Source organism: Calypte anna, chromosome 27, assembly GCF_003957555.1.
Source record: "Calypte anna isolate BGI_N300 chromosome 27, bCalAnn1_v1.p, whole genome shotgun sequence".
NCBI classification, from domain to species: Eukaryota; Metazoa; Chordata; class Aves; order Apodiformes; family Trochilidae; genus Calypte; species Calypte anna.
This window is the reverse complement of record NC_044272.1, coordinates 1,281,323-1,304,837: the sequence shown is the minus strand read 5'-3', so window position 1 is coordinate 1,304,837 and position 23,515 is coordinate 1,281,323. Positions and strand designations below refer to the sequence as shown.

General features: G+C 54.5%; 3 protein-coding genes across 11 annotated transcripts; 1 reads left to right on the top strand and 2 right to left on the bottom strand.

Annotated features, from left to right (window-relative positions):
* Positions 1-153: 153 nt before the first annotated feature.
* On the bottom strand, positions 154-6,035 carry GSDMA (gasdermin A). Of its 3 annotated transcripts, none has more exons than XM_008505761.2 (11): positions 5,925-6,035; positions 5,690-5,848; positions 4,634-4,896; positions 4,271-4,484; positions 3,975-4,140; positions 3,793-3,886; positions 3,009-3,059; positions 2,632-2,783; positions 2,064-2,214; positions 1,581-1,654; positions 154-1,000 (listed from the first exon to the last, which is right to left on the bottom strand). In XM_008505761.2, exons 3-11 carry the CDS (start codon positions 4,845-4,847, stop codon positions 770-772), a joined length of 1,347 nt encoding a protein of 448 aa, XP_008503983.1. In that variant the 5' UTR covers positions 4,848-4,896; positions 5,690-5,848; positions 5,925-6,035; the 3' UTR covers positions 154-769. The 3 variants fall into 3 exon arrangements, with proteins under 3 accessions (XP_008503983.1, XP_030321973.1, XP_030321974.1); XM_030466113.1 differs by having other exon boundaries at positions 5,690-5,867; positions 5,925-6,034; XM_030466114.1 differs by lacking the exons at positions 154-1,000; positions 1,581-1,654 and having other exon boundaries at positions 2,123-2,214; positions 2,415-2,783; positions 5,690-6,034.
* Positions 6,036-6,196: 161 nt separating this feature from the next.
* Positions 6,197-14,640, bottom strand: ORMDL3 (ORMDL sphingolipid biosynthesis regulator 3). Of its 6 annotated transcripts, none has more exons than XM_030466120.1 (5): positions 14,549-14,634; positions 12,961-13,011; positions 12,029-12,235; positions 10,538-10,689; positions 6,197-10,414 (listed from the first exon to the last, which is right to left on the bottom strand). In XM_030466120.1, exons 3-5 carry the CDS (start codon positions 12,200-12,202, stop codon positions 10,279-10,281), a joined length of 462 nt encoding a protein of 153 aa, XP_030321980.1. In that variant the 5' UTR covers positions 12,203-12,235; positions 12,961-13,011; positions 14,549-14,634; the 3' UTR covers positions 6,197-10,278. The 6 variants fall into 6 exon arrangements, with proteins under 6 accessions (XP_030321980.1, XP_030321975.1, XP_030321978.1 ...); XM_030466115.1 differs by lacking the exon at positions 14,549-14,634 and adding an exon at positions 13,516-13,694; XM_030466118.1 differs by lacking the exon at positions 12,961-13,011 and having other exon boundaries at positions 14,549-14,640.
* Positions 14,641-17,888: 3,248 nt separating this feature from the next.
* LRRC3C (leucine rich repeat containing 3C) lies at positions 17,889-22,141 on the top strand. Of its 2 annotated transcripts, none has more exons than XM_030466105.1 (2): positions 17,889-17,943; positions 19,680-22,141. In XM_030466105.1, exon 2 carries the CDS (start codon positions 19,758-19,760, stop codon positions 20,535-20,537), a length of 780 nt encoding a protein of 259 aa, XP_030321965.1. In that variant the 5' UTR covers positions 17,889-17,943; positions 19,680-19,757; the 3' UTR covers positions 20,538-22,141. The 2 variants fall into 2 exon arrangements, with proteins under 2 accessions (XP_030321965.1, XP_030321966.1); XM_030466106.1 differs by lacking the exon at positions 17,889-17,943 and adding an exon at positions 18,410-18,466.
* The last annotated feature ends 1,374 nt before the right edge of the window (positions 22,142-23,515 follow it).

Sequence of the window (23,515 nt, the reverse complement as noted above, 5' to 3'; positions counted from 1 at the left end):
TGGGCACAGCCCCTCGCATTGTTGGTGCCCTCAGAACCCAGGTAAGGAGCACTGGGAACCCCCCCTGCCTCCCCCAGGGCCTGAGGGGAGCTGGGCCCCCAGGCAGGCATCAATGCTGGGTGGCTGAAAAGGCCTGTGGATTGAAAAGTTGCCTTGAAGAATGCCCAGTTATTCAGGAAGAAATTAATTCTCTTTATTTCTAAAGCAGTAAAGGAAGTACTTACAATGTTCCAAAATGTTGTGATCTATGCCTTGCTGGTGGGGTGTGTGGTGGTGTGCTGGAGGTACTGGTTTATCAGGTTGTTAAAATGCCCTGAGATCCCACAGCTTTGGAACACTTATTGAGGCACACACAAATAGCAGGTGTGGCCAGGGGAAATTTATTCTTATTAATTCTAATTTATCTTGCTGATCGTGTCAGTAACTGTGTACTGGCATTCATTAGGAAAACTGGGTTGCTACTAAAGTACACCTGACAGGACTGTGTTTATTAAGCTAATGGGTTTATCAGTTAGCACTCTGCATTCCTGGTGGGGGAAAGGAAACTCAGTTTTGGTATCTGGCTTCTGGTGTCCATGAGGAGCTTTCCTGCCTTCTGTTTGCTTTCCTACTCATTTCACATCTGTGTTGGGTGTTAATAAGTAATTCCTCACCTGCCTAGGGGTAAAGTTTGGAGAGAGAAACTGACTTGCACTTAAAGAGGTTCAAATATATGGTCAAGTGACTCACTTTAAATCATCCCTGCTGGGAGGATGTGTGTAGCCTGGCCTCAGTTACTCAGGTGATGGAGGACATACAGGGACACATACAGGGCTGCTACAGCTGAGAAAGCTTTCTCCATACAGGTGGCAGATCCATCTTTCTGCAGCTTCACTCTGCTCATCTCCACCATTGCAGTGGTTAATTTTTCTTCCTTCTCTCGTGTGAAGGAGAGCAAGCTGACATCCAGTCTGAAAGGCCCCCTCCTGTGTGCTATGTCCTGCTCCAAAATGCTCTCAACCTTTGCAGCAAAAGCCAGAGAAGCAAAATCAGTGTTAAAAGCAAATCACAGTGTTAAAACACTGTGGAAATTGTGAAGTAAATGATCTCTGACTTGTGAGGTGCTTTCCCATCTTATGGGTGTGCTAAGTAATCTGCATTTATACATGCCACTTTTCACCCTGGAAGACTTACCATGCTGGTGTAATCAGTTCTTAAGTTATTGGTGAATTTGTTGTGTCCAAGTCATTAAAACTGGTGTGTGTGTGTGTGTGTGGGGGGGGGGTTGTGTTGTTTTTATTTTTAAAATCTGCAGTCAAAGAAGCCAGGAAGTTCTTGCTACCACTTCAGAAATGGTAGTCAGCTGTGTCCAATTTAATGGCTATTAGTTAGAAATCTTGGCTGTGGATGTTTTGGGGAAATTTCTCTCCAAGTGAGTATTTTGATCCCTGCCAAGTTCCAAGCAATTATTCCTCCCAGCTCATTCCAGCGTGAACTGGGATGCTGCTGTCTGCTTGATGGTTATCTGAGTGTTGCTTTACTTGACCTATGACCCCTGTGGCCTCTTTCTTTGCAGCCAGATGAGGTCCATGTTCTCTTACCAGCTTCAGCTGTTGGGACACAATCTTCTCTTCCAAGGACTCCAGCAGGAGCAGCAGCTGATCCTCTGTGAGCTCTGTGGAATTAAACCAGGTTGGTACCAAAAAAACCTCCACCAGGGTTCAAAGACAACTGGTGAGAGTTGAAGGGTGGCTGTCAGGGAAGGCCTTGTTCCCTCAACATTTCTTCAGGTGTTTTCAACTAATTAAATTATTGGCATTTATATTTATACAAATAGATATAAATTATGAGTGTAACTGCCCTGTGAGGCAAGTGTGACAAACAGAGGATGGTGACATCAAGTGTGAAGACTGAGGGAGAGGAGGGGAGGGTTGAGCAGTATTTTCTTGGGAAAAGACCCCTGGAATTTGAGGTAATTGCTCTACCTTTGCCCACACTTTAGTGTGGATTAAACCATCATTGTCCCTACAATGGAAGAAATTATTTTAGGTGTCCCTGCCACAAGTGCCACCAGCCACCCTTACCATCCAGTGCATCCAGGGTGTAGGTGATGGCTCCTGCCAGACTGAGGAGATCATGTTTTGGAGAATTCTCTAAGCTGCTCAACAGGTCTTTTAAGTCTGGGCTTTCTGTTTTCAGCTCACAGCTGCCAGTTTCATAGAGAACTGCTTCCATCTAGGGGGAGAAGGACAAAAAAGTAGGGATCCAAGAGAAGAGGCTTCTGATAGCCCCTTGCAGTCTAACTGCAGAAGCATTTGAACAGTGGTGGTGTGGTTTTTCTCCTCCTTAAGCTCCTTCTTAGGCTATAATTGAGGATTTAGCATTCCCACTGGCTCCAGTTATAGACAGAATATGAAATTAAAGTGGTTTGATACCTTCAGGTCAATGTCAGGCTACATTCAGGACATATTTCAGCAGTTGACTCTGTCCTGAGCACCTTTGTGTGTGGGGATGGAGAGCAGACAGCTGGGCTGAGTGAAGGATTTTTGGCTGGGTGGTTGTGGCACAGGAGACAGGACTCGAGGGGCAGGAGGTGTGACCATGGATGACTCTGTCTTTACAAATCCTGGCAGCAGGAAGAACTTTGCTTACTTTCTGCATCAGTTCTTGAAAGAGGTTCCTGTCTCTCATCACAGCTTTGATGGCTTTTAAGATTGTGAGGGACTGATCATGAGACTGGGAGAGGATTTCACAGTTCTGTTTAACTTCTGCCTCCAGTGCTCCTAATTTTCCTCGTGAGAAACCTGAAAACCAGAAAGAGTCCAAATGTGTCACTTACAAGCTAGGCAACCCCATGAGAAGTTTCTTTAAATTTAGAAATTGAAGCTGTAATTTGTGAATGCTTTCAAAAGCAATAGGCAATTTTGAGCAAAAGCCTGGATTCTGGTGATTTCTGCTCATCCTGAGGGGTTCCATCTTCTCCACAGGGGCTTCAAGTGCAATTGGAAGCAGAGAAGTGCATTGCTCACCATCAGAGTAGAATATGGATCTCTTTGGTGTTTCAGAGAAATGCTGCAGATCTGCAAGAGGATCAGAAGGGCATTGCTGAGTTAGAAAAACACTTCTAGATGGAGAGGTGGCCTTTTTTTTTTTATTAAACCAGAGCTGATGGGTGTTTTCAGTCTCCTCCAGCACATTTGTCTTCTGCCCGTTCATTTAAAACTCATTATTTCTTGACCTTGTGCCACATTGGCTCATGGCTTTGGGGCTGTATCAGCCAAAAAGTGCATTTAAATACAAATTAATTAAAACTCCAGCTTCTACTTGACAAGATCTGTGCAGGCACAGGGAAAGGAAGCCAAACGTGGCCTCAGACCCTGCTGCAGGTTTTGTGGCTCTCTGGGTTGAGAGAGGAAGTGAGGACAGTGTCTTTTTCCACTGCTCTCCCATGGAAGGGTCAGCCAGCCCGTTTCCTCCCTGCCTCTTCTGAGCAGGAAAAGAAAATAAAACCAACCTCTGCCCTCCCTGCTGTTTTTTAACAGGAGCTCTGCAGTTCCTGGAATTCAGAGCTGAGACTTCATTGTCTCTCGTTTACCAAACCCTCCCAAACTGCAGCTCTCTCCCCAAGTCTCTCTCTCAGCTCACATGAGATGTGTGGCCTTTCCCCAGGTGATTTCTGTCACTCACATTCCCTGTGCTCCTCTCTTCACGGATGAGCTGAGGTGGCTGTGAGCCTGAGGGATGCTTCAGAACATTTTTCCTCCTTGGTGGTTTGCTGAATGGAGGAGTTGGTGGTTTCTGAAAGTTACTTACCCCACGATCCACCTCTTATGGCCAGCTGGATTGCCTTGAAGGCCAGGGTGCAGCCCTTGGGGATGGTTATGCTTTGGATGTTCTTTCTGCTGCCCTGCTCAGGGGGGAAAAAGAAAACCCATGACAAGGCTGGGGTGGGGTGTGGGTGCTCGGGAAGGGCTGAGGTTGGGTGGATGTCAAACCTTTGCACAGAACTTGGCATAAAGCTGGGCCATGAAGCTCCCCTCTGCCCCAGTGGACTCCTCATAGCTGGTCTCCTCTGAGGCTGCTATGGCTTCATGAACCACATACAAATTCTGCTTTGTTTTCTGCAGTTGTTGAATGAAGGAGTGGTTCTGGTTCAGCTTTCTGAAGGAGACAAAGTCTGCACAGTGAGGGAGCCTTGGGTCTAACCTTGGGTTTTGGCTGAAAAACCATCGTGTGAGGGGTAGAGGAGGGCTGGGGGGCACCTCACCTCCTCCCCCAGTGCCTGCCTTACCTTTCTTTTTTCAAGGCCTCCAGTATTTGCATGGGGACGTGGCTCTTCTCCAGCTTGATGTCCAACCCTCTGGACAGGGACACAGCTCCTCCCAGCTCAGCACTGGTGCTGTCCAGGTGGATGCTGAGGCTGCCATCGATGCTGTCAGTGATGCTTTGTTTGACTGTGAACTGGCTCAGGGCTTCAGCCCCTGGGCTGGGGGAGAGGAGGGACCCTGCAAGAGTTGGGTGTGTGAGCTGAGGCCTGATGGCACAGGCTGAGTGCTGTAACCACTGCACACAGGTGGCAGGGTTCAGGCACAAATGATCCAAACGTTTTCCCTGTGGAAATGGGGACCTCCAGGGTGATCAGGGTGGGCTTTACCTGGGCTTTTCTCATCCTCTCCTGGCAGCAGCACGTCCTCGAGGCTGTACCACGCCTGTGTGTAGCCAGGGGATGGGCAGAATGCAGATTTCCTTTTCCTTCTCACTAGGCAGAAGGTTCTGAAGTGTTCGTGGTCCAAGATGCTGTGGACTGGGACCAGATCTCCCCTGGGATCCAGCTGATTCACCACAGCCTGGGTGACTTTCTTAAACATTCTGCTGTGCCTGAAGGAATCTTGGAACCAAAGTGGAGTGTGCTTGTGCCTGAGGAAAGAGGCAAGGCAGGAATTTGAGCAGAATGACTCCTAAGTACAAGCAGGAGGTTGTACCAAAGTATGTTCCTTTAATAGTTAAGAACTTTTCAATACCCATGAGAACTCCAAAAGCCTCCTCTTGCAGGGAGGTGTTTGGAGGGGCAGGAGGACAAGCTGTGGCTTGATAACGAGCTTTGTACAGACTCAGCTCCTCACTGATGAGCTCCCAGTCGTGGTGCAGCCCCTGTGGGTGCTTATCCCAGCACTGGAGCCTGCTCCTGTGCCTTCAATTCAGGTACTCTTGCACATAACAGCACATAAAATAACAATTTTCATTGCTAACCTAAACATTGCCCCTTAACCTAAGGTCTGTCATGGTCCTGAATGCTTTTATCTTTAATGCATTGACCTGATGCAGGTTTATAAAGAAAAAAAACACCTTAATTTTTTGCTGGTTTTCACTTTGTCAGTGTTTTCCCCCCATGTCTTGCTGCCTGGCAGACAGGGATGGGTTAGCATTTCGAAACAGATGAAATCACTTTTCTAATGCTCTTAAGTCTTAATGCAAGGAAGTGAAAGTACTGAGGGTCAAATACTGGGCTGAGGAAGTTGAAGGGCTTGTTCTAGGTCAAGAAAATACATCCTCCCCAGAAGATAAAAAGATTCACCCCAGCACAGGTATGTGGGTATTCCCTGGTGCTCTGCCTCTGTCCCTGCAGAGGAGGGCTGGGTGTTGGAGAGTGTAACATAGAGTGTGATGAAGAAAAAAATGATTTACAAAGGAAAAAACTTCCTCTACTTACTGAGAAGAAGAAAAACGTGCAGCTCTGTCCTGTCCTCTGCCCCTGGTCGCGTCACAAAGGATGGTGTGGTGGGTGGGATGGAGCTGGGGAGGGGTGGTGGTCTTGTGGCTAATGTAGGATCATTCCAGTGGCAGCCACAGGTCTTGTTCTCTTGGGAGACTTCAAAAAGAAATAAAAACTAAACCAGAACACTTCCCAGACAGCTTCCTCCACCCTTTTCTGTGCTGAAAGGTACTTGCCTTCTCCTGGAGGGCTTCTTGTCAGCGTGCAGAGCAGAGGCTGTACTGCTGGAGTGAAGTGGCACTTTAAAGCAGCAGGGCTGGGACAACAGCCCCTCCCCACCCTTCCGTTCAGGGAGAGGAAGCAACAGCTCCCTTAGAGAGTAAAAAGTCCACTTCTTGTGTAATTCCTCCTCCCCAGAGTTTCAGTCATTGGCCTGAGTCAGCCTATGGTGATGTGTCACAGTGGCTGTGTCTCCTTGTTTAAATTCAAGGAATCCAACACCAGTTTTTACGGGAATACTTTATTAGTTTCTCTTAGAATACTGTACAAAGGAGTAATAAAAATATTCACACTTTATTTTAGAAAGTTCTCTACATGAGACTTCTGTATACACAGCAAAAAGGGCTACTGGAAAAAAAAACCCTAAAACTTTGTACAATGTCAGAATGTTCCATTAAAAGAAAAAAAACAACCAAAAAACAACTAATTGACCTCACTTGGTTTCCAGGGAGGATGTGGGTACACAAACACCTGCATGCTTAAAAGATACTATAGGCAATGATGAAGGAACAGAGGTCACAAAGAGAAAAATGGGTCTGTTAATGATGGGAACCAGCTCTGAGCCCTTTCCTAGGGCCAGTACCATGCTTCTATTAAAACAAACAAAAAATTAAACAAGGATTAAATTGAGAATGAAGTCACCCTAGATATCAGGCTTTAAATTTTTTCTTAAAGGCTTTTTCCTGCCAAGGGTTGGACTGTCTGACATCCTGTTAGCTATGTTAATCAAATCACTACTCCAGAAGCATCAGGCTGTTGCTACTTGGTTGGTTGTTTTTTCTGAAGCTTTTCTCCTTGAGTGTTCATGGCAGAACAAAAAATGAAAGTGTTACAAGTACCTGCTTTTCCTGTAATTGTTTCTCCATCACAGGACAGAGCCCACTTCTCCAGTTCCCCACAGATGTTTGCCCTGGTCACTACACTGGAAGCCAGTACACGTTTAGAAGGAAAATCTGTTGAGTGTAATCTGATTAAAACCTCATTTAAAATCAATAACCATCAATTATCTTTTTCCTGCAGGTACTAGGAGAAAAATTGACAGTCTAAAAGAATAAGTGGGCAGTCTTTGAACTTGCTTCTGGTTCTCCATGCAAAAGGTAGGCTTCCCCCTGGATCACTGCTATGTTTGTTGCAACTGCCTGTCTGAAACCCCCTCATCCTGCCCACACTCATCTCCCTCCTCACAGAAATCACCCCACGAGAGCTTTTCTGTTTGGCTTTTGCTCTTCAACTTCTGTCTCTGCCAGATCAGCCTTGGAGGGCTGAACCTGCTTCTACCTGAACCTATGAAACACAAATAAAGCAGGAGTGGTTTCAGCAGGGAGCCCCAGAGCTGTGGCTGTTACTCACACACCACTGCAGGGTGCTCAGCTTAATTTCCCAGCAGGAATCTTAGCTGAGAACTGCTGGGCCCTGTGACACCAGCAGGATGGAGACACAGGATGGTGTGTAAGGGGGGCTCAGACAGAAGTGCCCAGAGGTCCTCCACATAAAAAGATCTCTGGTAGACCCAACAAGTAGCAATTGTGACTGTGGTTCAATTACAATTAACTTGTTTTTTCTATTTTTAATTAACTGAAGCCTACTCTTAAGACAGAAGCTTAAGGAAGATACTATTAGATGTAGAATTAAGTAATTATTAATCTTGCATAGATTAACACATCATTAACACGTTATCAAATCTTTCTTCAGCTCTCTCACTTCTTTCCATAATTCTCCAGTTTTCACTTGTTTCCCCTCAGTTGGATTAATTGTATGAGTCAAATTAACTTCAGTTATTCTGTGGCAAAACCACCATTCCTGTGTTGTAAAGAAAGTTGTTTGCCCTGTAACACACACCTGTGTTATGGCCTTTTTAATCATTTGTGTGAACAAGGTAAATCAGAAAAACTTAATATTATAATTAAGGCTTTGCCTAGTGAGAAGTCCCAGACTTTAGGCTTTAAAAACTGCCTTTTTGAGAAGTTTATAATCCCTTTCTGGTTTATGATTTATGGTTTAATTTAACAAAACAGAATCAGCTGTCTGCAGCATCAGTTAACAGCACAAATACCACCTGCAAACCCTCAGCTGCTGCAATGCCAAGGCCCTCCAGGACTGAAGTGCTGAACTTCAGTGAGCAGAGCTGACCCCCACCTTCAATTTATACCAAAATATTCACACTTTGTGTAACATGAATATGCTTAGAAATAAACAGAATATGTCCCTCTAAATAGGAGTTGTGTTTTTAAGCATATAATGATTGTTGCTATTGCAGAAAAGTTGATGCTTTCCCCTGGTATTCTATCAAAATAAGTAAATAAGTTTTCCTTTGGGCACACAACTTGCACAGCCTCAGCCCTCCTTGGAAAGGACCCTGGGAAGTGGCTTTTCCATGGGTATTCCAGGCACTGACTCTGCTCATTCCTTGGCCATTTCGAAGGTATGTATAAACTGATTGAAATAGCTCTACTTTTAAAACAATATTTATTTATTCATTCATTTATTTGTTTTCCAAAAGTCATTGTCTAGTAGCTTTAGGAGCCTGCTAGCTTTAGGGTATATATAGTACCTTCACTGAAGCAGCTGTCCTTGTGTCTTGGAGGTTAAAAGGTTTAACCCCCTCCCATCAATTAAATTGCACATCTGCCAAACTCCCTTGCTGGAGAACAGCACTTGAGTATCCAGCCTGACTCTTCTCTTTCTACCTTCTTGAAAACTTGCCTTTTCACTTAAAATAGTTCCAATGTTCAAATATAATGGGTAATGATTCTCTGTGCATTCCAGCAGCCCTCTGAGGTACACTAAAGGTTTTCCCCTTCTCTGCAGCAGTCCAGTAGTTAAGTAGGAGATAAAGAAGTCAAGCAGCTTGCCTAAAATGGTTCATGGAGATCTTACACACAACCCTGAAGTTTCCCATCCATGTCTCATGCTTGGACAATCAGACTGTTGGAACCTCTAAAGCTAGAACTGGCTAATGCAGGAACAAAAATACCATATTTAAAATGTTTTATACCATTGTCAAAGGTGTGAGACAGTATGTGCACTAAGACAACAAAAAAACACAGTTTACAGGGGAAGCATGAGGAAAAAAACACATTTCATCCAGCACTCAGCCTGAAAGAAAAATGGATTGCTTTGAACAGCAGAAAGCCATCACAGACAGGAAATCTAAACCTGCTTTATTTAGGTGGTAACTTTATGGGAAAAAAGGCTCAATTTTGTTCTGATACTAAATACTCTCTTATCAGTGACTCCCTGCATCCTTCTGCTGGTCAGGTCAGCCTGCTGCTGGTGCTGCTCTCCCACAGCTCCCTCACCCTGGCTGGTGACCACCCCAGGGCTCAGGGGATGGAGGAGCAGAGTTACAGACTTCCAGGTCAGACAGAAAGCAAACACTGAAGTCCACGGAGCTGGACTGAGGAGGAAAATCCCAGATCTGGTCTCTGATGACAGCCAGTGGCTATCCCTCTGGTTTGGCCTGTCCCTGTCAGCCTGCAGGTGCTTGCTAGGAAGCTCAGTGGCATTTGTTGAGCTTTACAAATGCAGATGAGCCCCTCACCCAAATGCTGTGCTTAAAAATGAGCAGTTTGGGGTGGGCAGCAGTTACCCAGACAGATTCTGGTACAAGCTGTAAATAACAAGGATGATTGAGGATCCATTGACTTTTTCCCTGAACTACACAGATGGTACCATCAAAAACTGAGAGCTTTGTCAAACTGCAGGTCATTCCTTCCTGTACTTTTTTTTTTTTTTAGTGGCATAAAAGATTGCAAAATAAAAGTCTGTTTCTCTTCCTCCTCCTGTTCCCCTGCCCCAAACTGGAACTCAGAACCCCAAAACAATCAGGTATTGGGAAAGTCTGGCTGTATCCCTTTGAATTTCCCCCACATACCACTTAAAAGAACCTAGCTTCAGAAAGGGAAATATATTTTAAAGTGCATTTTCCACAGCAATAGTACCAGCACTAAAAGCCTTTCCCCTCATCCCTATTCTCATCATTCAGTCTTTGGGATAGATGAAAAATCTCCCTGGAATTCATCCTCCTTGTACCTTGAAGTTTCTTGGTGTCTCTGCATCTCTTTGTGACACCGGAATGAAGGGAATCCAGCGCCAGGCATCCTGCTCTGAGCTAAACTCTACTCTGGAGCTTGTTTGGATTTATTGGGCATGAGGATCCAGCATGCAGTCTGTGTCTACTGATACTGCGTTGGAACAGCTGTGAAATTACATCCCAGTGTGCAGGGGGGTGAGGAAACAAGATGAGAGGGAAGGATCTGTGTCCCTCACCCTCCTTGCTCCTCCTCCATTCCCTCCAGCCACGCAGCTCAGTACTTGTTGATCCCAAAGATCCGGACTCCATGAAACTGAGGCAGTTTGGGGATCAGGACACTCATGAGGGAGATGGTGTTGATGATGAAGTGTATCCGGTCATACTTTGTGTAAAAGCTGGTTAGAAAATACCTGGAAAGGAGGGGGAGAGAAGGGAGAGGGACACTGAGTTACATTGTTTTGTCTCCCAGGACAGGATGTGCAGCAACCCCGGGGTGCAGGAACGAGGTGGCTGAGCTACCCCCAGGTACTCACAGGACGATGGGCATGATGGTGAGGAACTTGCGGGAGGCAGTGAACTGCACGCCGTAATCCATCTGCTCCCAGTGTGTCAGCAGCCGAGCCTTCCCCTGGTCCGGAGTCTCGAAGGGAGTTCCCTTCACGGTATGGAGGAAGATGTACATGCTCTGGAGCAAAACACAAACGCGGCGTGAGCAGCCGTGCACCAGCGCCGCGATCCACTAGAGGGACAGCGCTGCCCCTGCTGCCAGCCTGCTCCACTCAGCAGCGAGGGAGGGCCGGGGAAGGGAGGCTGCCAGACGGGGCTCACTCAGCCTGGGCTCTCCTGGGCCCAAGCCAAGAAGCTGGTTCCAAGATTACAGCTCTGGGATCAGGAGATACGTGTGGACTCGCTCTGCCCCACAGCAGCCAGGCTGAAGGCTTGCTGAAAAAGTGAGGGCGCTGTTCCTGCTCTGATTACCAGGTAACCTCTTGCAGTGGAGCACAAGCCATAGATAAACAAGTGCCCAGTGACATCCCGTGGCTTTTAAGTTTTAAGCATTGCTGGTTTTACACTCCTTTCTGTTCCCAGAGAGCTTTAGGCTGCTAGAGGGAGGGAAAGAGCTGTATGAGAAACAAGCAGCTTGGGACCTGAGCCCTCAGCAGCTCTCAGTGCTGTATTTGTGGGATATGTTTTCTCCCAGCTAGAGATGTCAATAATATGAGCGTGAGGGTCCCAAATAAGCACGTTGGTTTTGTCTCTAGAATATTCTCATCCCAAGATATTACATAAAATAAAGGAGAAAAATTGATTACAGCTTCTCTGAAGTATTTTGTCCCCTGTGCCTGAGGGTGAACGGCTGCTCCTCAGCTCTAGGACATGAGCGTGCTAAGACCCTTGCAGTGGGATGGTGCAGGCACAGAAGCAAGCAGTTGGACTGGACATGGTGTTCTCCTGGAGGAGCTGTTACTGTGTGGCCAGAGCTTTGTCAGGACACAGGACAGTGCTGTGCAGGCACGGCAGCTCCCAGCATTGCAGAGCCCAGCTGTCCTCTGCTGTGCGTACCCCAGCACAGTGCTCTGACACCCTGGGGCAGAATCTATTCCTGGACTAATCTTTTATGTTAACTTGAACAAAGTCTGTGGCTTGTTTTTTGTTTGTTTGTTGTTTTTTTTTTTTTAACTTTGAGGCCAGTCCAGATTGTATCAACTCAAGCAGTGAGAGCTGGGGTTGCCTGTCACAGCTATTCCTCTGCTGACAGACCCTGCAGGCAAATGAATTCAGTGTCCCCTCAGAGCAGATGTTTGCTTTCATCAGTACCTAGGCTGGATTAAACACATAACCTAGAGGCAAAGGTGCAGTCTGAGGGGTGGAGGTTAAGTAACTGATCCCACCTCTTTGGAAATACAGAGAAATCAATTGTTTCAATAAGAATCTTCCTAAAAAGGTTTCTAAAAAGAACAACTGGTGCTAGAGATCACCTCTCCGTGCCCTGGGAAGTCCATCCAGCCACACTGTTCCCTTACCATGTTGTGGATGATGTTGGTAAGAGTCCAAACCACAGGGACACTGAAGAAGGGGATGCTGAGGAGGATGACATGCAGCAGGCCAATCCCAAGGATGTAGGACAACCAGATGCCCCGGCTGTTCATGACACGGGTGTTGGGGTTCACCTCACTGTGGGCTGTTCCCACGTTCATGTTGGCTCTCGTGTCAAACAGGCACCCCTGAAACTGAAACAGAGCCAGGTCAGTGCTGGGGCCACAGCAGGTAAGCACAGGGGGAGAGTTGAGCACCATCTTACTGTTGAGCGAGCCTGAAATCTGTTATAATCTGCTATAAAAAAAAATCACGTCAGTTCATGTTTCTGCACCTCGTTATTTCCCTTCGTAGAGCTGAGGGTTCTGAGGGGAAGCTAAATCTGGGAGCAGCTGAGATTTGGGAATAACGTGTGGGAAGCCTGTCTGTGATAGCAGCTACTTGTGAGCTGCTGAAATACTTTCCTGGAACGAAGGTGTCAAGGTTCAATCCCACAATTGCCTGACACATCTCAAACAAATACTTGAAGCACTTTTTAAGTCACCATCACTGTGTTAATCATGGAAGTGCTTGGTACATGAAACTTTTTACATGTCTGTGGGTTCAGCATGCCTTCAACTCAGAAATAGAACACAAGTATCTGCAGAGTGAAGGCATGACAGCTCTGTATCAGCAGATCTCCTAATTTAACTCAATTAACAGGATTCTCACAGCTACAGAGGCTTGCTGGTCTCCTCGCCTAGCTTATGTGTTTTGCCTTCTGATTTAAGACTTACAGGGGGAAAGAAAATAACAAAACAATTCCCCTGCAGGGAAGGAACAAGATTTTTCTTGAGGAATCTAAGTTGAGATAACAAGGAGAATTATATTGGGAGGGTACTTCAGCAAGGAGCTGCAGAGGAGGTGGCTCTTCCCCTACCTGGAAAGAACAGCTGCCATGTGGGAGGAATACAGAGTTTTCTAAACAATACTGGGAAGAGAAGGAAGCAAGACAGTGTCATCATCTCAGGGAGCAAGTGTTGGAGTGGTGCCCTACAGTCAACTCAGCTCTCTGCTCTCCCAGTCCTCAGTCTCAGGAGGTGAGTGCCAGCCAGCTCAGGACGTGGCTGTTCCTGTGCAGAGAGCAGGGCCTGGGCTGGCTCAGGAGCTGGAGCTCTCCCCTCTTGCTTTCTGGGGCTGGGACACAGCCCAAGCCCTGTTCCCCCCCCTGGGTTGCATGCAGGGCTCTGGGGTGTTTCAAAAGCCTGGCTGAGAGAGCGTGAGCTCTCATGGCTCCATCCTTACCCCCATCCCAATCCCATCTTGTTTGCTTTTGGATTTTACACCAGGGATTTGTTCACCTGCAGGAAAAACAACAGTGGGAGGAACTCCAGCTCCCCCCCCCCCCCGGCACAGCTGGCTGCGAAGCTCTGCTTTCTCACTTGGCCAGTGGGGTTTTTTTGGGGGGGGAACAGAAAAGCTTTTAATATTTCACCAGACTGAGTGTGAAGGTCAGGACTGTGCTGACGTTGGATGGTGTCCATCCAAGGAGGGGAAAAGTCCCAGCTGTGGTCAGAGGCAAAGTACAGACTGTCATGGTGCCCAGCGCTGCCTCTGCCCCCTGCTCCACCACCTTCCTGTTCACATCCCAAAACTCCTGTGGGGTTCAGAGTGAGCATCAGGGCTGGCAGCTCAGTGTCTCCCCACTGCTGAGGAAAGAGGGAACAAAATGCCACCATCAGTGTCCCTCTGGTTCTGTCCTCCAGCAGCTGCCAGAGGACCACAGCCCTGCCACCAGCACTCTGGGGGCAGCTCCTGAGTGTGACCACCATCTGCTCCTGTCCCCTCACAGTTAACCTTTGCTCTGACCCCCTCAGGAATCTTCCCGTGCCTTTCCCAGTGGGATCACACCCTGTCCCAGGAACCTCATCTGGGATCAGCTGTTTTATCTCGGTCCATCTTCCCAGGCGACTGCAATCCCGAGGAGCTGCCATCCCTATCTCCGGCAGGCACGGCAACCACTGTCTCACAAGCAAATAAATATTTTAAACCCGTCTTTGGGAGACGGCCCCAGCGTTTCAACCAGAGCGAGGAACACATCAGAGGGGGTGGCAAACGTGGCGGCCAAGCCCAAGGCTGTAGCAAGAGCTTCGTGTCCCACTCCAGGGCCTGGACACGGGAGCTGTCCCGGGGAGGAGTGAGAGCAGCCGGGACTTGGCCTTTTCTGCTCGATTTCGAGGAAAAGTTTGGAGGGGAAGTTGGGTCTCCCCCCGGAACCCGCTCCTGTCCGGACCCCCCTGCCCGCGGGGGTCCCCCAACCGTGGGACCACCCCCCACAATGTCTCGGGGTTTTCGCCTCCATCCCAGCAGCTGTTTTGGGGGAGTTTGGGGTGTTTTCCTTCGCGGCCGGGCCCGCCCCAAGCGAAGACCCCATTCCCACCGCCCCCGCTGGCCCAGGCCGGGGCTCGGCCTCCCGCAGCCCCGGGGGGAGGCCCGGGAGGAACCGCCGCCCCCAGTCCCGCACTCACCGCTGCTGCCCCCGGCCCGGCTCGGCGGGGCCGTGGCCGGGGCTCTATCCGTCGCGCTCCCCGCCGCCCCGGCCGCTCTCCCGGCGGACACCTCGGCCCGGCCCGCCCCGCCGCCGCGGCACGCCGGGAGCTGTAGTCCCGCCAGCCCCGAGCACCGGCGCCCGCCCCGGGAGGAGGAGCCGGACTTGGGGCGGGCTCTGCACCGAGCGGGGAGCGACCAGGAGCGGGGGGGGGAAGGAGAGCGGGGATGGTGTCCGGAGGGAACTCCCCAACAGCTGCTGGGATGAAGCCGGGAAGCACCGGGGCAATGGGCGGGGGAGTCCCCGCGGTCAGGTTGTGCTCCGAGGCGTCCCGGCTGGAGCGGGTGCCACCCCAGCACCCTGAGCCCACTGTATCCCACTTCTGCAGCCCCAGGAGGATGCTGGGGGACTGTATCCCTCTCCATACTCCACACCCCGGGGAGGGTGGGCTCCCTATCCCGAGGATGGGATCCCCCCGTCGCAGGGGCTGTGCAGGCCGGCAGCGGGCGGACGGGGCCCCCGGCCAAAATCAGAGCTGGGGGGCAGGATTCCTGACCTGGGGCTCGGGGTGCGGGGACACACACCATCTGGCCCCGCTTTTGTTTGCAGGAGGATCAGAGCTGCGGCCCCTCGGTGAGCGCAGCCATCTGCGCCAGGCTTTGTGTGCTGCCGCCCGCCCCACACCCGGGCTGCGGGGCTGGAACAGCTTTGTGCTGCCCACCCCCCGCCCGGAGCCCACCCGAGTCCCCCCAGTGTCGCTCCCAGCTCTCTGTGGCCACACGCAAAGCCCACACGTGAATTTGGGTTTCTCCCCGGGTGGGTTCACAGCACGGCAGAGCTGGAGGTTCCCCTGGTGCTCCCCGGAGATGGAGGTCCCTGTGCCAGCGTCCCTGGGGGGCTGAGCTCTGTGTGCATCCATCTGGGCTCAGCACCAGCTGCGCACCCAGCTCCACGGCTGAGCGGTCGTGTGCCGGGTGGGCACAGCGAGGTTGTGGAGACTCCACAGCTGCCAGGGCCGGGGCTGCCTGGGTGCCCGTGCTGCTGTCAGGGTGGCTTCTCCGAGCTTCCTGGTGGCCGCTCCCGGGGGAGGCTTGGGCACGGTGGGGCATATGTGTGCAGCTAAAGCAGCCCATGGGCAGCCTTGCCCAGGCTCGCCGGGGTTCCCTTGCCAGCAGGACGAGGTGGGGGATCCCATGGGAGGGCGGGGGGGGGAGGTGAGGTGTAGGGATGCCGGTGAACAGAGGTGGGGGATCCCATGGGAGCGCGGGGCGAGGTGCGGGGATGCCGGGAGCGGAGCGGGGGATCCCGCGGGAACCGGCCCTGCTTTGCAGGAGCTCCACGCACGCACGGCTCTATTTTTATCTCCGCTCCCTCTGCGCGGTGACATCTAATTTAGCAGCTTCCCCGCGCCCCGCTGGCTCCGCACGTGAGGGGGAAGCACAATGCGGCAGCTATTTTTATACGCCATCAATATTAATCCCTCGTAGTGATGCAGCCGCAGCCTCTCGCTGCCGCTACGAGCGCGGGGGCGGAGGGGGGGGATCCGTTCCCTGGGTTCCCCATATTGGGTTCACCCACCCAGGGAACCCTGGAACTGGGGGTGGAGGGGTTCTCCGGGGGGGTCCATCCCCATCCACCGTTTGGCAATTGCCTGGACCCGCGTTTCCCCCGTGCTCAGCGGGGCTGTTCCCATCCGGATTCCCAGGCTTTGCTCGCTCCTGGACACACACCCTACCCCAAACCCGTGCTGGGGGGCTGTGCTCACATCCCGGGCTGCCGGTCCCGCTGCCAGGTCGATACCGGCTATATTTAGCACCGCGGTGGTTGCAAGGAGACGGTGCAGGCTATTTTTAGCCATCCCTGCTGAGGCTGCGGTGGAGAATGGTCCGCACAGGGTCTGCTGCAGTGCAGGCGTGGGGAGTTCGGGCTGGTGGTGGTTGCTGTCTCTCAGCACTTGGGACCCCTGTGGGATGCAGCCCCAGTGCCAGTCCTGATCCTGGGGTTATGGAGTGATTTGGGTTGGAGGGCCCTTAAAGTTCATCTAGCTAGACCCTTCCACCATGGGCAGGGACACCTCCTACCAGACCAGGTTGCTCCAAGCCCCATCCAACCTGGCCTTGAACATTTCCAGGGAGCGACTCATCACCTCGCCGAGGCTGAAAGCTCGAGCACCCTCAAGCCCCAGCTCTGCCTTTGGCCCCTCAGTTCCCACAGGCCTTGTCCCACAGTGGGTGGCCGTGTCACCTGGAGCCACCCCCAGCACTGCTCCCGCTCCCTGCACAGCTCCAGCAGCACGAGGGAGATGCCCAGGGGCAGCGCAGGGGTCTCAGAGAAGGATCTGGCTTCGGCGCTGAGCGGCTGTGCCGCTCCTGCCAGGTTCGGTTCTCCTAATTGTCCAGAGATCCAGGCCAGGCTCCCGGTAAACGGTTTATCCTTCTCTAGCAGCGGGAGGAATGTCCCTGCGCAGGGTCGGGCTCTGCAGCCACCGGGGCCGGGCCGCGGGCGGCCGGCTTTGCCCTTGCTGCAAGGGCACAGCCCTGCTCCCCCTGCCCGCTGCCCGGTGCCGATCCCGCTGTCCCGCCAGGGTGAGCCCCGGTGGTGGTGGTGGGGCGGTACCGGGGCCCCGGTAACGGCGGACGCTCTCCAAGGTCCTGACCCGTCCCTGCCGGTGTCCCGGGGCCCCGCGCAGCACCGAACCCCTGCTCAGCCCAGCCGGGCAGCTAGGGGGGCTCACACGGTTCCCCCCCCTTCCCCGGGGGCTGGCAGGTTCCTGCCCCCCGCCGCCCGCCGCGGCTCGGGTTTCCCCGAGTAAGCGATGCCGGTACCGAGTGGGGAGGCTGCGGGGGGAGGGCACCTTTACCCCGCCGTTGCGCGGGGAAGTTCTGCTTCCCCTGCAGGGTGGGGGGCCCTGGCTGGCGGCGGGGGGCAGAGCCGGGGGCTGCACAGCACCCAGACGGCAGGGGAGCTGCTCCCCTGTGGGGTAGGGAGGGGGGAGACCGGTCGGGGGGCCCAGAACTCCTCGTGAGCCACTGGGACCGGCTGTCCCGGGCTTGGGGATCCCAACAGCTCCTCACCGGGTCTCCCTGGTTTCCCTCCACCCACCCCGCCTCTACTGGGCTGCCGTCCCGGGGCAGAGCCTCTCCCAGGGGCGGGCGGCTGGAGAGGACCCCGGTGTAGGGACCGGGGTGCTCGGGGCTGTACGGTCCCCGTGTCGGGGCGGGCCGGGGGCGGGGAGCCCCGGGGAGGCCCGGGAGGAGGATCCCGCCCACCGGCCCCGCCGCCGCCGCCGCCGGCTCCGGGCCCGCCGCGCTGCGCGGGGCGCGGCCGCTCCGGCCCGGGGCGCGGGGCCGCTCCGCCGGGGGCTGCGCACGGCAGGTGAGTCCGCACCGGGACCCCTCCCCCAGGACCCCGGTGCCGGGAGCGGGCAGGGCGGGACGCTGGGGGTGGGGGGCTGGGTCCTGGCAGCGCCGTGCCGAGCTGAGCTTCCCCCGGGGAAGCACCGGGGCTTCCCTCGCCCACAACGCCCCCGGTGCCGAGCGGGGCCGGGGGGAACCCCGGGCATCCCCGGCTGCCTCGGGCGCATGGCGGCTCCTGCCGCCCGCCTAGCCCGTCCTGTCCCCGGCACCTCAATCGTCCCTCCCAGGGCTGTCGGCGATCCCCGTGTCCTGCCGCGGGCAGGGGCTGGTTGTACTCCCCTCGGGGAGCTGCATCCCACCCTCAGGGGTCCCCCGGGTCCCGTGGTCCCTGTTCCTGGTCGCTGGCTCCGGGCTCAGCCGGGTGGGCTTTCCTGGCTCTGCACTAGCCCCCGGCAGCGGGAAGGTGGTCCCCAGGGCCAGGGTTTGCCCCAGGTCTCCTCTGGCAAACCTCGCGGACTGGTGCTGCCTCTCGCCGATGTGGGGTGAGTGTCCTTGCACCCTTTTCACTGCTTTGAGCCCTGGTCTCCAATCGGCGACCTTGAGGAGCCTGGGGGTGGTGGCAGCGTGGGGGTGGGCTCTGTGCTGGTGCGACCTTGGAGTGTTTTGGCGTGAGGGTGCCTGGCAGTCAGGGTGCTGGCCTGGGCTTGGGTCCTCCAGGGCCACCCATAGGTGGGCATCTCTGCCCCTCTCTGGGGAGCCCCATTTGGCACCCAGAGAGGGTCTGCTGGTGTCAGGGTGCTCTGGGCCATGGTGGGAGCAGCAGTGGGCTTGCACAGGGGATGCCCAGGTGGCCAGCATGGGGCTTCCTGTGGCATAGAGATTTGTCTGACAGGGTGCCATGGGGTGTCCTGGTAGGCAGGTGTCCTGAGATGGTGAGGAGGGTTCTCACATCCCTCCTCAGTGGCTCTACCATTGTGGCCCTGCCAGGGATGCTCTGGGGCTCCTGGATGTGGCAGGACCCATGGGTGGGATGGGTGGGCAGTGTGCTGCCCCAGCTTGGAGCTGGTCCTTATCTGCTGCCACCACCCTGGGAACTCATGACACGCTCAGCTCTAGTGAATTTCCTTTTTCTGTTTTTGTTTCTTTCCTGCTGACGTTTTTCCCCTCCGGAATAAAGGGCTGGATGGGGACCATGGTTACAGGGTGGTGGGGGCAGCTGGGCCCCGTGGCTGGGGTGGCATTAGGCAGGGGACAGTGGTGCTCAGCCACCTTGGAAGGAGTAAACCTGGTGTGTGCCTGCATGTGTGCTGGGCACTGGCAGGAGAGGGGAACCTGCTCAGCCTCTGCACACACGTTTTCCATCGTGTTCCCTGGGGGCTGCCTGCAGCCAGCGGCTGCTTGGCTGGAGCCAGGGCTCTCGGGCTGCTGCTGCAGGATGGATCAACCCCAGTGAGACAGCAACCCAACCACTGGTGACCTTGGGTGGGGTGGGAGCTCACCCCCACCTCTGGCTGTGACTGAGCCATCCCCGTTTGTTACAGCCCATCTGCTGGGACCAGATGTGCCTTCATTCCGCTCCTTGGGGCCTGATCCTGCTGTGCAGGAACCCTGGGCCTGGGTGGGATGGCAGGGGATGGGGGAATGTGTGAGCTGTCCCTGTGATGGGCCAGGAGTGACGCTCACCGTGGGCTCAGTGGTGGTTCTGCCTCTTGGCAGCCCTGTTCTGATGCTGTCCCTTTGCTGTCTCTGTCTCAGATGCACCAAGTCCAGGCAAAACCGCTGTGGGTGGAAGCTGTTGGGCCACTGGCTGTGTGACAAATCCAGCACAGTGCCATGCCAGCAGCTGATCAGGTCCTGCTCCACTCGGTGACCATGTGGCTGCTCCTGCAGAGCCTCCTCCTGGCCTCCTGCCTCCACCTGGCTGCCACCTTTCCCAAGGGCTGTTACCCCTCGGAAGAGGAGGGGCTGAAGACTTTTCGCTGCAGCAACGCTCAACTGACAGAGGTCCCCCGGGACATCCCCAATGACACCAACAAGCTCTACCTGGACTCCAACCGAATCCCATTCCTGCCCCACGATGCCTTCCGGGATCTCCCGCTCCTGCTGGAGCTGGATCTGTCCCACAACTCCATCGCCAGCGTCGAGAGCGGGGCGTTCCGGGGCCTGGCAGAGCACCTGCACTCCCTGGATTTGTCTTCCAACAGGCTGGTGTCAATCAGTAAAGATGCCTTTAGCAACCTGAAGGCCAAGGTCAACCTTTCCAACAACCCCTGGCTGTGTGACTGTCGGCTGCAGGAGCTGATCCGTGCTGTGGACCTGGTGGTCGGCTCCTCCAGCGGCATCGTCTGCCACTCCTCGGTGCAGGAGGAGCACGTTGGCAAAGCTTTCCTGCAGGTGATGGCTGACACAGACTTCTGCAACGTGTACAAAAAGACCACGGACATTGCCATGCTGGTCACCATGTTCGGCTGGTTCGCCATGGTGATCTCCTACCTGGTCTACTACGTGCGGCAGAACCAGGAGGACGCCCGGCGGCACCTGGAGTATCTCAAGTCCCTGCCCAGCAAGCAGCGGAGGTCGGAGGAGTCATCCACCATCAGCACCGTGGTGTGAGGCACCAGCATCCCCCAGAGCTGGGGGTCAGCAGGAGCTGCCATGAGCCACTGTCACCGCACAGGAACAGTCACGGGTTTGGTTTGTTCCCCAGGGCGAGGCAGCTGCCATCGGGGGTGTTTGATGATGAGCACAGAATGTCCACAGGTTGAGACCCCAAGCATCCCCCCGGCATGCAGCTGGTGCCCTGACCCACCTGGGCATTCAGACTTCATTTAAAATTTTTTATAGTTCCTTTGCAGCGATCCCTTGGGGCATTAACAAAATGGGAGTTTTAATCCCTCCCTGGCCTTCCCTCACTGCCCGAGGCAGGGCTGGCTGCAGGGAGGAGCGGTACGGCCACCAGTCCAGTGCTCTGCTGGGTCACCAGCCCTGGGAGGGTGACAGGCTGTGACTGCAGCCTAGTGGGACCAAAGCACAGGTGGGGAAAAATCCCATGGGAAAGGCAAGGTCCAGGGGTGCACTGTGCTGGGTGGTGCTGCCCCATCTCCCCTCTCAGACCCACTGGTCCCTGCTCCTTTCACAGCACCCCTGATCCAGGCGGGGTGAGGGGCCTGAGGGTCCCACTGGGAGATGGGGTGGCTGAGGGGAAACCCCAGTGAGATGAAATGGGGAATAAGAAGCAACAGGGAGATGAGCTTCCCCAGGGCTGCCCAGGGCTGTGAGCGCTGCTGGAAGGAAACTGAGGGGTCCAGAAGGTGGGTCTGGCCCTAATGGGATGTTGCGGGGAGCAGGTTTCCCCTCGGTGCTCCCCAAGGACCAGGTGGGTTGTTGTTTGCAACACCTCCACCTGCTCTGACCCAGGAGAGCTCCCACCTCTCCTGCCAGGACTCACCAGGCTGTGACCGGTCACTGTGATGGGAAGGGGGGATGGAAGAGCCATCACAGCTCCTCTGCCCTCTCTCCCCCCACTCCCGCGCTGCTGGCAGGAGCCTGAACCTCTCCTAAAATTTCCTAAAATCCCTTCTTGGCACTTCCAGTATTGGGCTGCAGGTTCCTGGTGGTGTTGGCAGAGGCGAGGTGGGTGCAGGTGGAGGTCAGTGCCAGTGCACAGGGTCCAGGTGGCGACTCAGAGCAAAGGTAGAGCAGAGCCAGACTCTTCCAGCTGGGTGTCTGGTCCCCAGGAGAGCTGGTTATGCTGGTTTTGCCCTCTCCTTTTTGTACCAACTGAAGCTAAGTTGCCTTAATTCACCAAGAGCACTAACCAAAGCTGCTCAACATCCCCCATGCCAGGACAGACCTGGCACAGTGGGGACTCATTGCTGGGACCAAGCTCAGACACGGTGCAGGCAGGGTTGGGTGCAGGCAGGGCTCAGCCCCAGCAGCTGCCAGTCCCCTCGGTGAGGTGGGCTGGGGGCTGGCGGGGGGCAGTGCCCACTCCCACCCATCCACAAGTGCCTCCTTCCCCCCAGACCAGGGGCTTCCAACGCACAAGGGCCTCACTCAGCCCCAGCTCCCACCCAGGGGTCCCCGCACCCCCCGGCAGCTCCCCTCACCCCCCCCACAACTTGCTGCGGAGCAAAGGGGCAAGGGGGGGGGACCGGACCAAGCCACTGCCCCCGCCTGTGTCCCACGGCGGGACCCTGTGCCCAAGATGTGTTTTGTTTAAGGGACCTTTTACGTTCTTTATACGACAATAAAGTTGGCTTTTACTTTGAAGCCGCGGGCTGTGTGTGCATCTGTGGGGTCGCAGTGACAAAGGTGACAAAGTGGCCCCAAGGGAAGGATGAAGGGCACCCGCAGCACTCCGTGTCCTCCCAGGGCCCGCTCCCGGGCTGGCGCACTGGGAAACGCGATCCCGGTCCCTGCCGTAACCCTGCCACCGCCTTCAGTAAATGAACACCCGGGTGCTGCTCCGGCCAGGGCTGGCACCCGTCCCGTCCCTGAGCTCTGACGTGCCAGGACCCTGTGGGGCAGTTCCCAGCTTTGTGCCACACTGGACCAGACCCCGGCATCGCGGGGCACAAGGGACCACGAAGGTCGGGAGGGATGAACCCTCCCAGATGCCCACGGTCCCCCCGGGTCCCTCCGTCGTCCTCAGTGGCCCGGTGCTGGTTCGCTGGCACCTGTCCCTGCACGGTGCGCACCGAGGGGGAGAGCTGGGACCTAACACAGAGCGACAGCTCCCGCTCGGGGGACACTGACCTCCTTTGTCACTCGGCTGTCTCTAGACGCAGCGTGGCACGGCATGGCCGCGACAGCCTGAAGACCCCGGGCACCCGACCAGATGGCTGCTGTCCCCCACCCTGGTTCCCTCCCTGGGGACCCCCTGCCCGCTGATCTGGGAGCAGCTGGGGACGGCTGAGGGGGGGGCAGTGGGACAGGCATGTGGCTGTCACCACATCCACAGGGCTGGGGCTCCCCCAGGTCCTGCTGGTGTCCTCCCTCAGGGCTGGACTTCAGGAGGTGTCTCTGAGCTGCTGCAAGCTTTGAGTTGGCCAGGGAGGGGACAAGTGGAGCTGTCTCCAGGAGTGGTGGCAGCCCTGTGGTTAGGGTATCACACAAAGTCCCCTAAGAATGTCCCCAAGGCTTGGTGGCTGCTCTCTGGGACTGCAGTCAGGGCCTGTGGCAAGGCCAGCACTGCCCGGTGTCCTGCAGGTCCTGTCCACAGCTCTGTCCCTTCCTGAGTCATAAAAATCTTCACTAAGTTTTGGGAGGATAACTCGACCTGGGAGAGGGGGAATATTGGGTGTTTGGTCGGGTGTTGCCAGGAATGGGAAGAGCAGAACCCGGGGATCAGGGGAACATTCGGTGTTGGTGGGTAGGGGAGGGTTTGGTGTTGAAGCCAACGTTTTTCCTTAAGTAAGGAAATGTAATCATCTGTTTTAATACAGCCCTTCTGGGTAATTAATTTCCCGATGTCCTGTGGATTTATCTGCTGGGATCAGCAGCAGGAGAATTAGCAGCCTGACCTCCTTCGGCACCGCTCCCGCACCCCAGTAAATCTCTGTCATGAACTCCCAGTGGGCTCTGCCAGG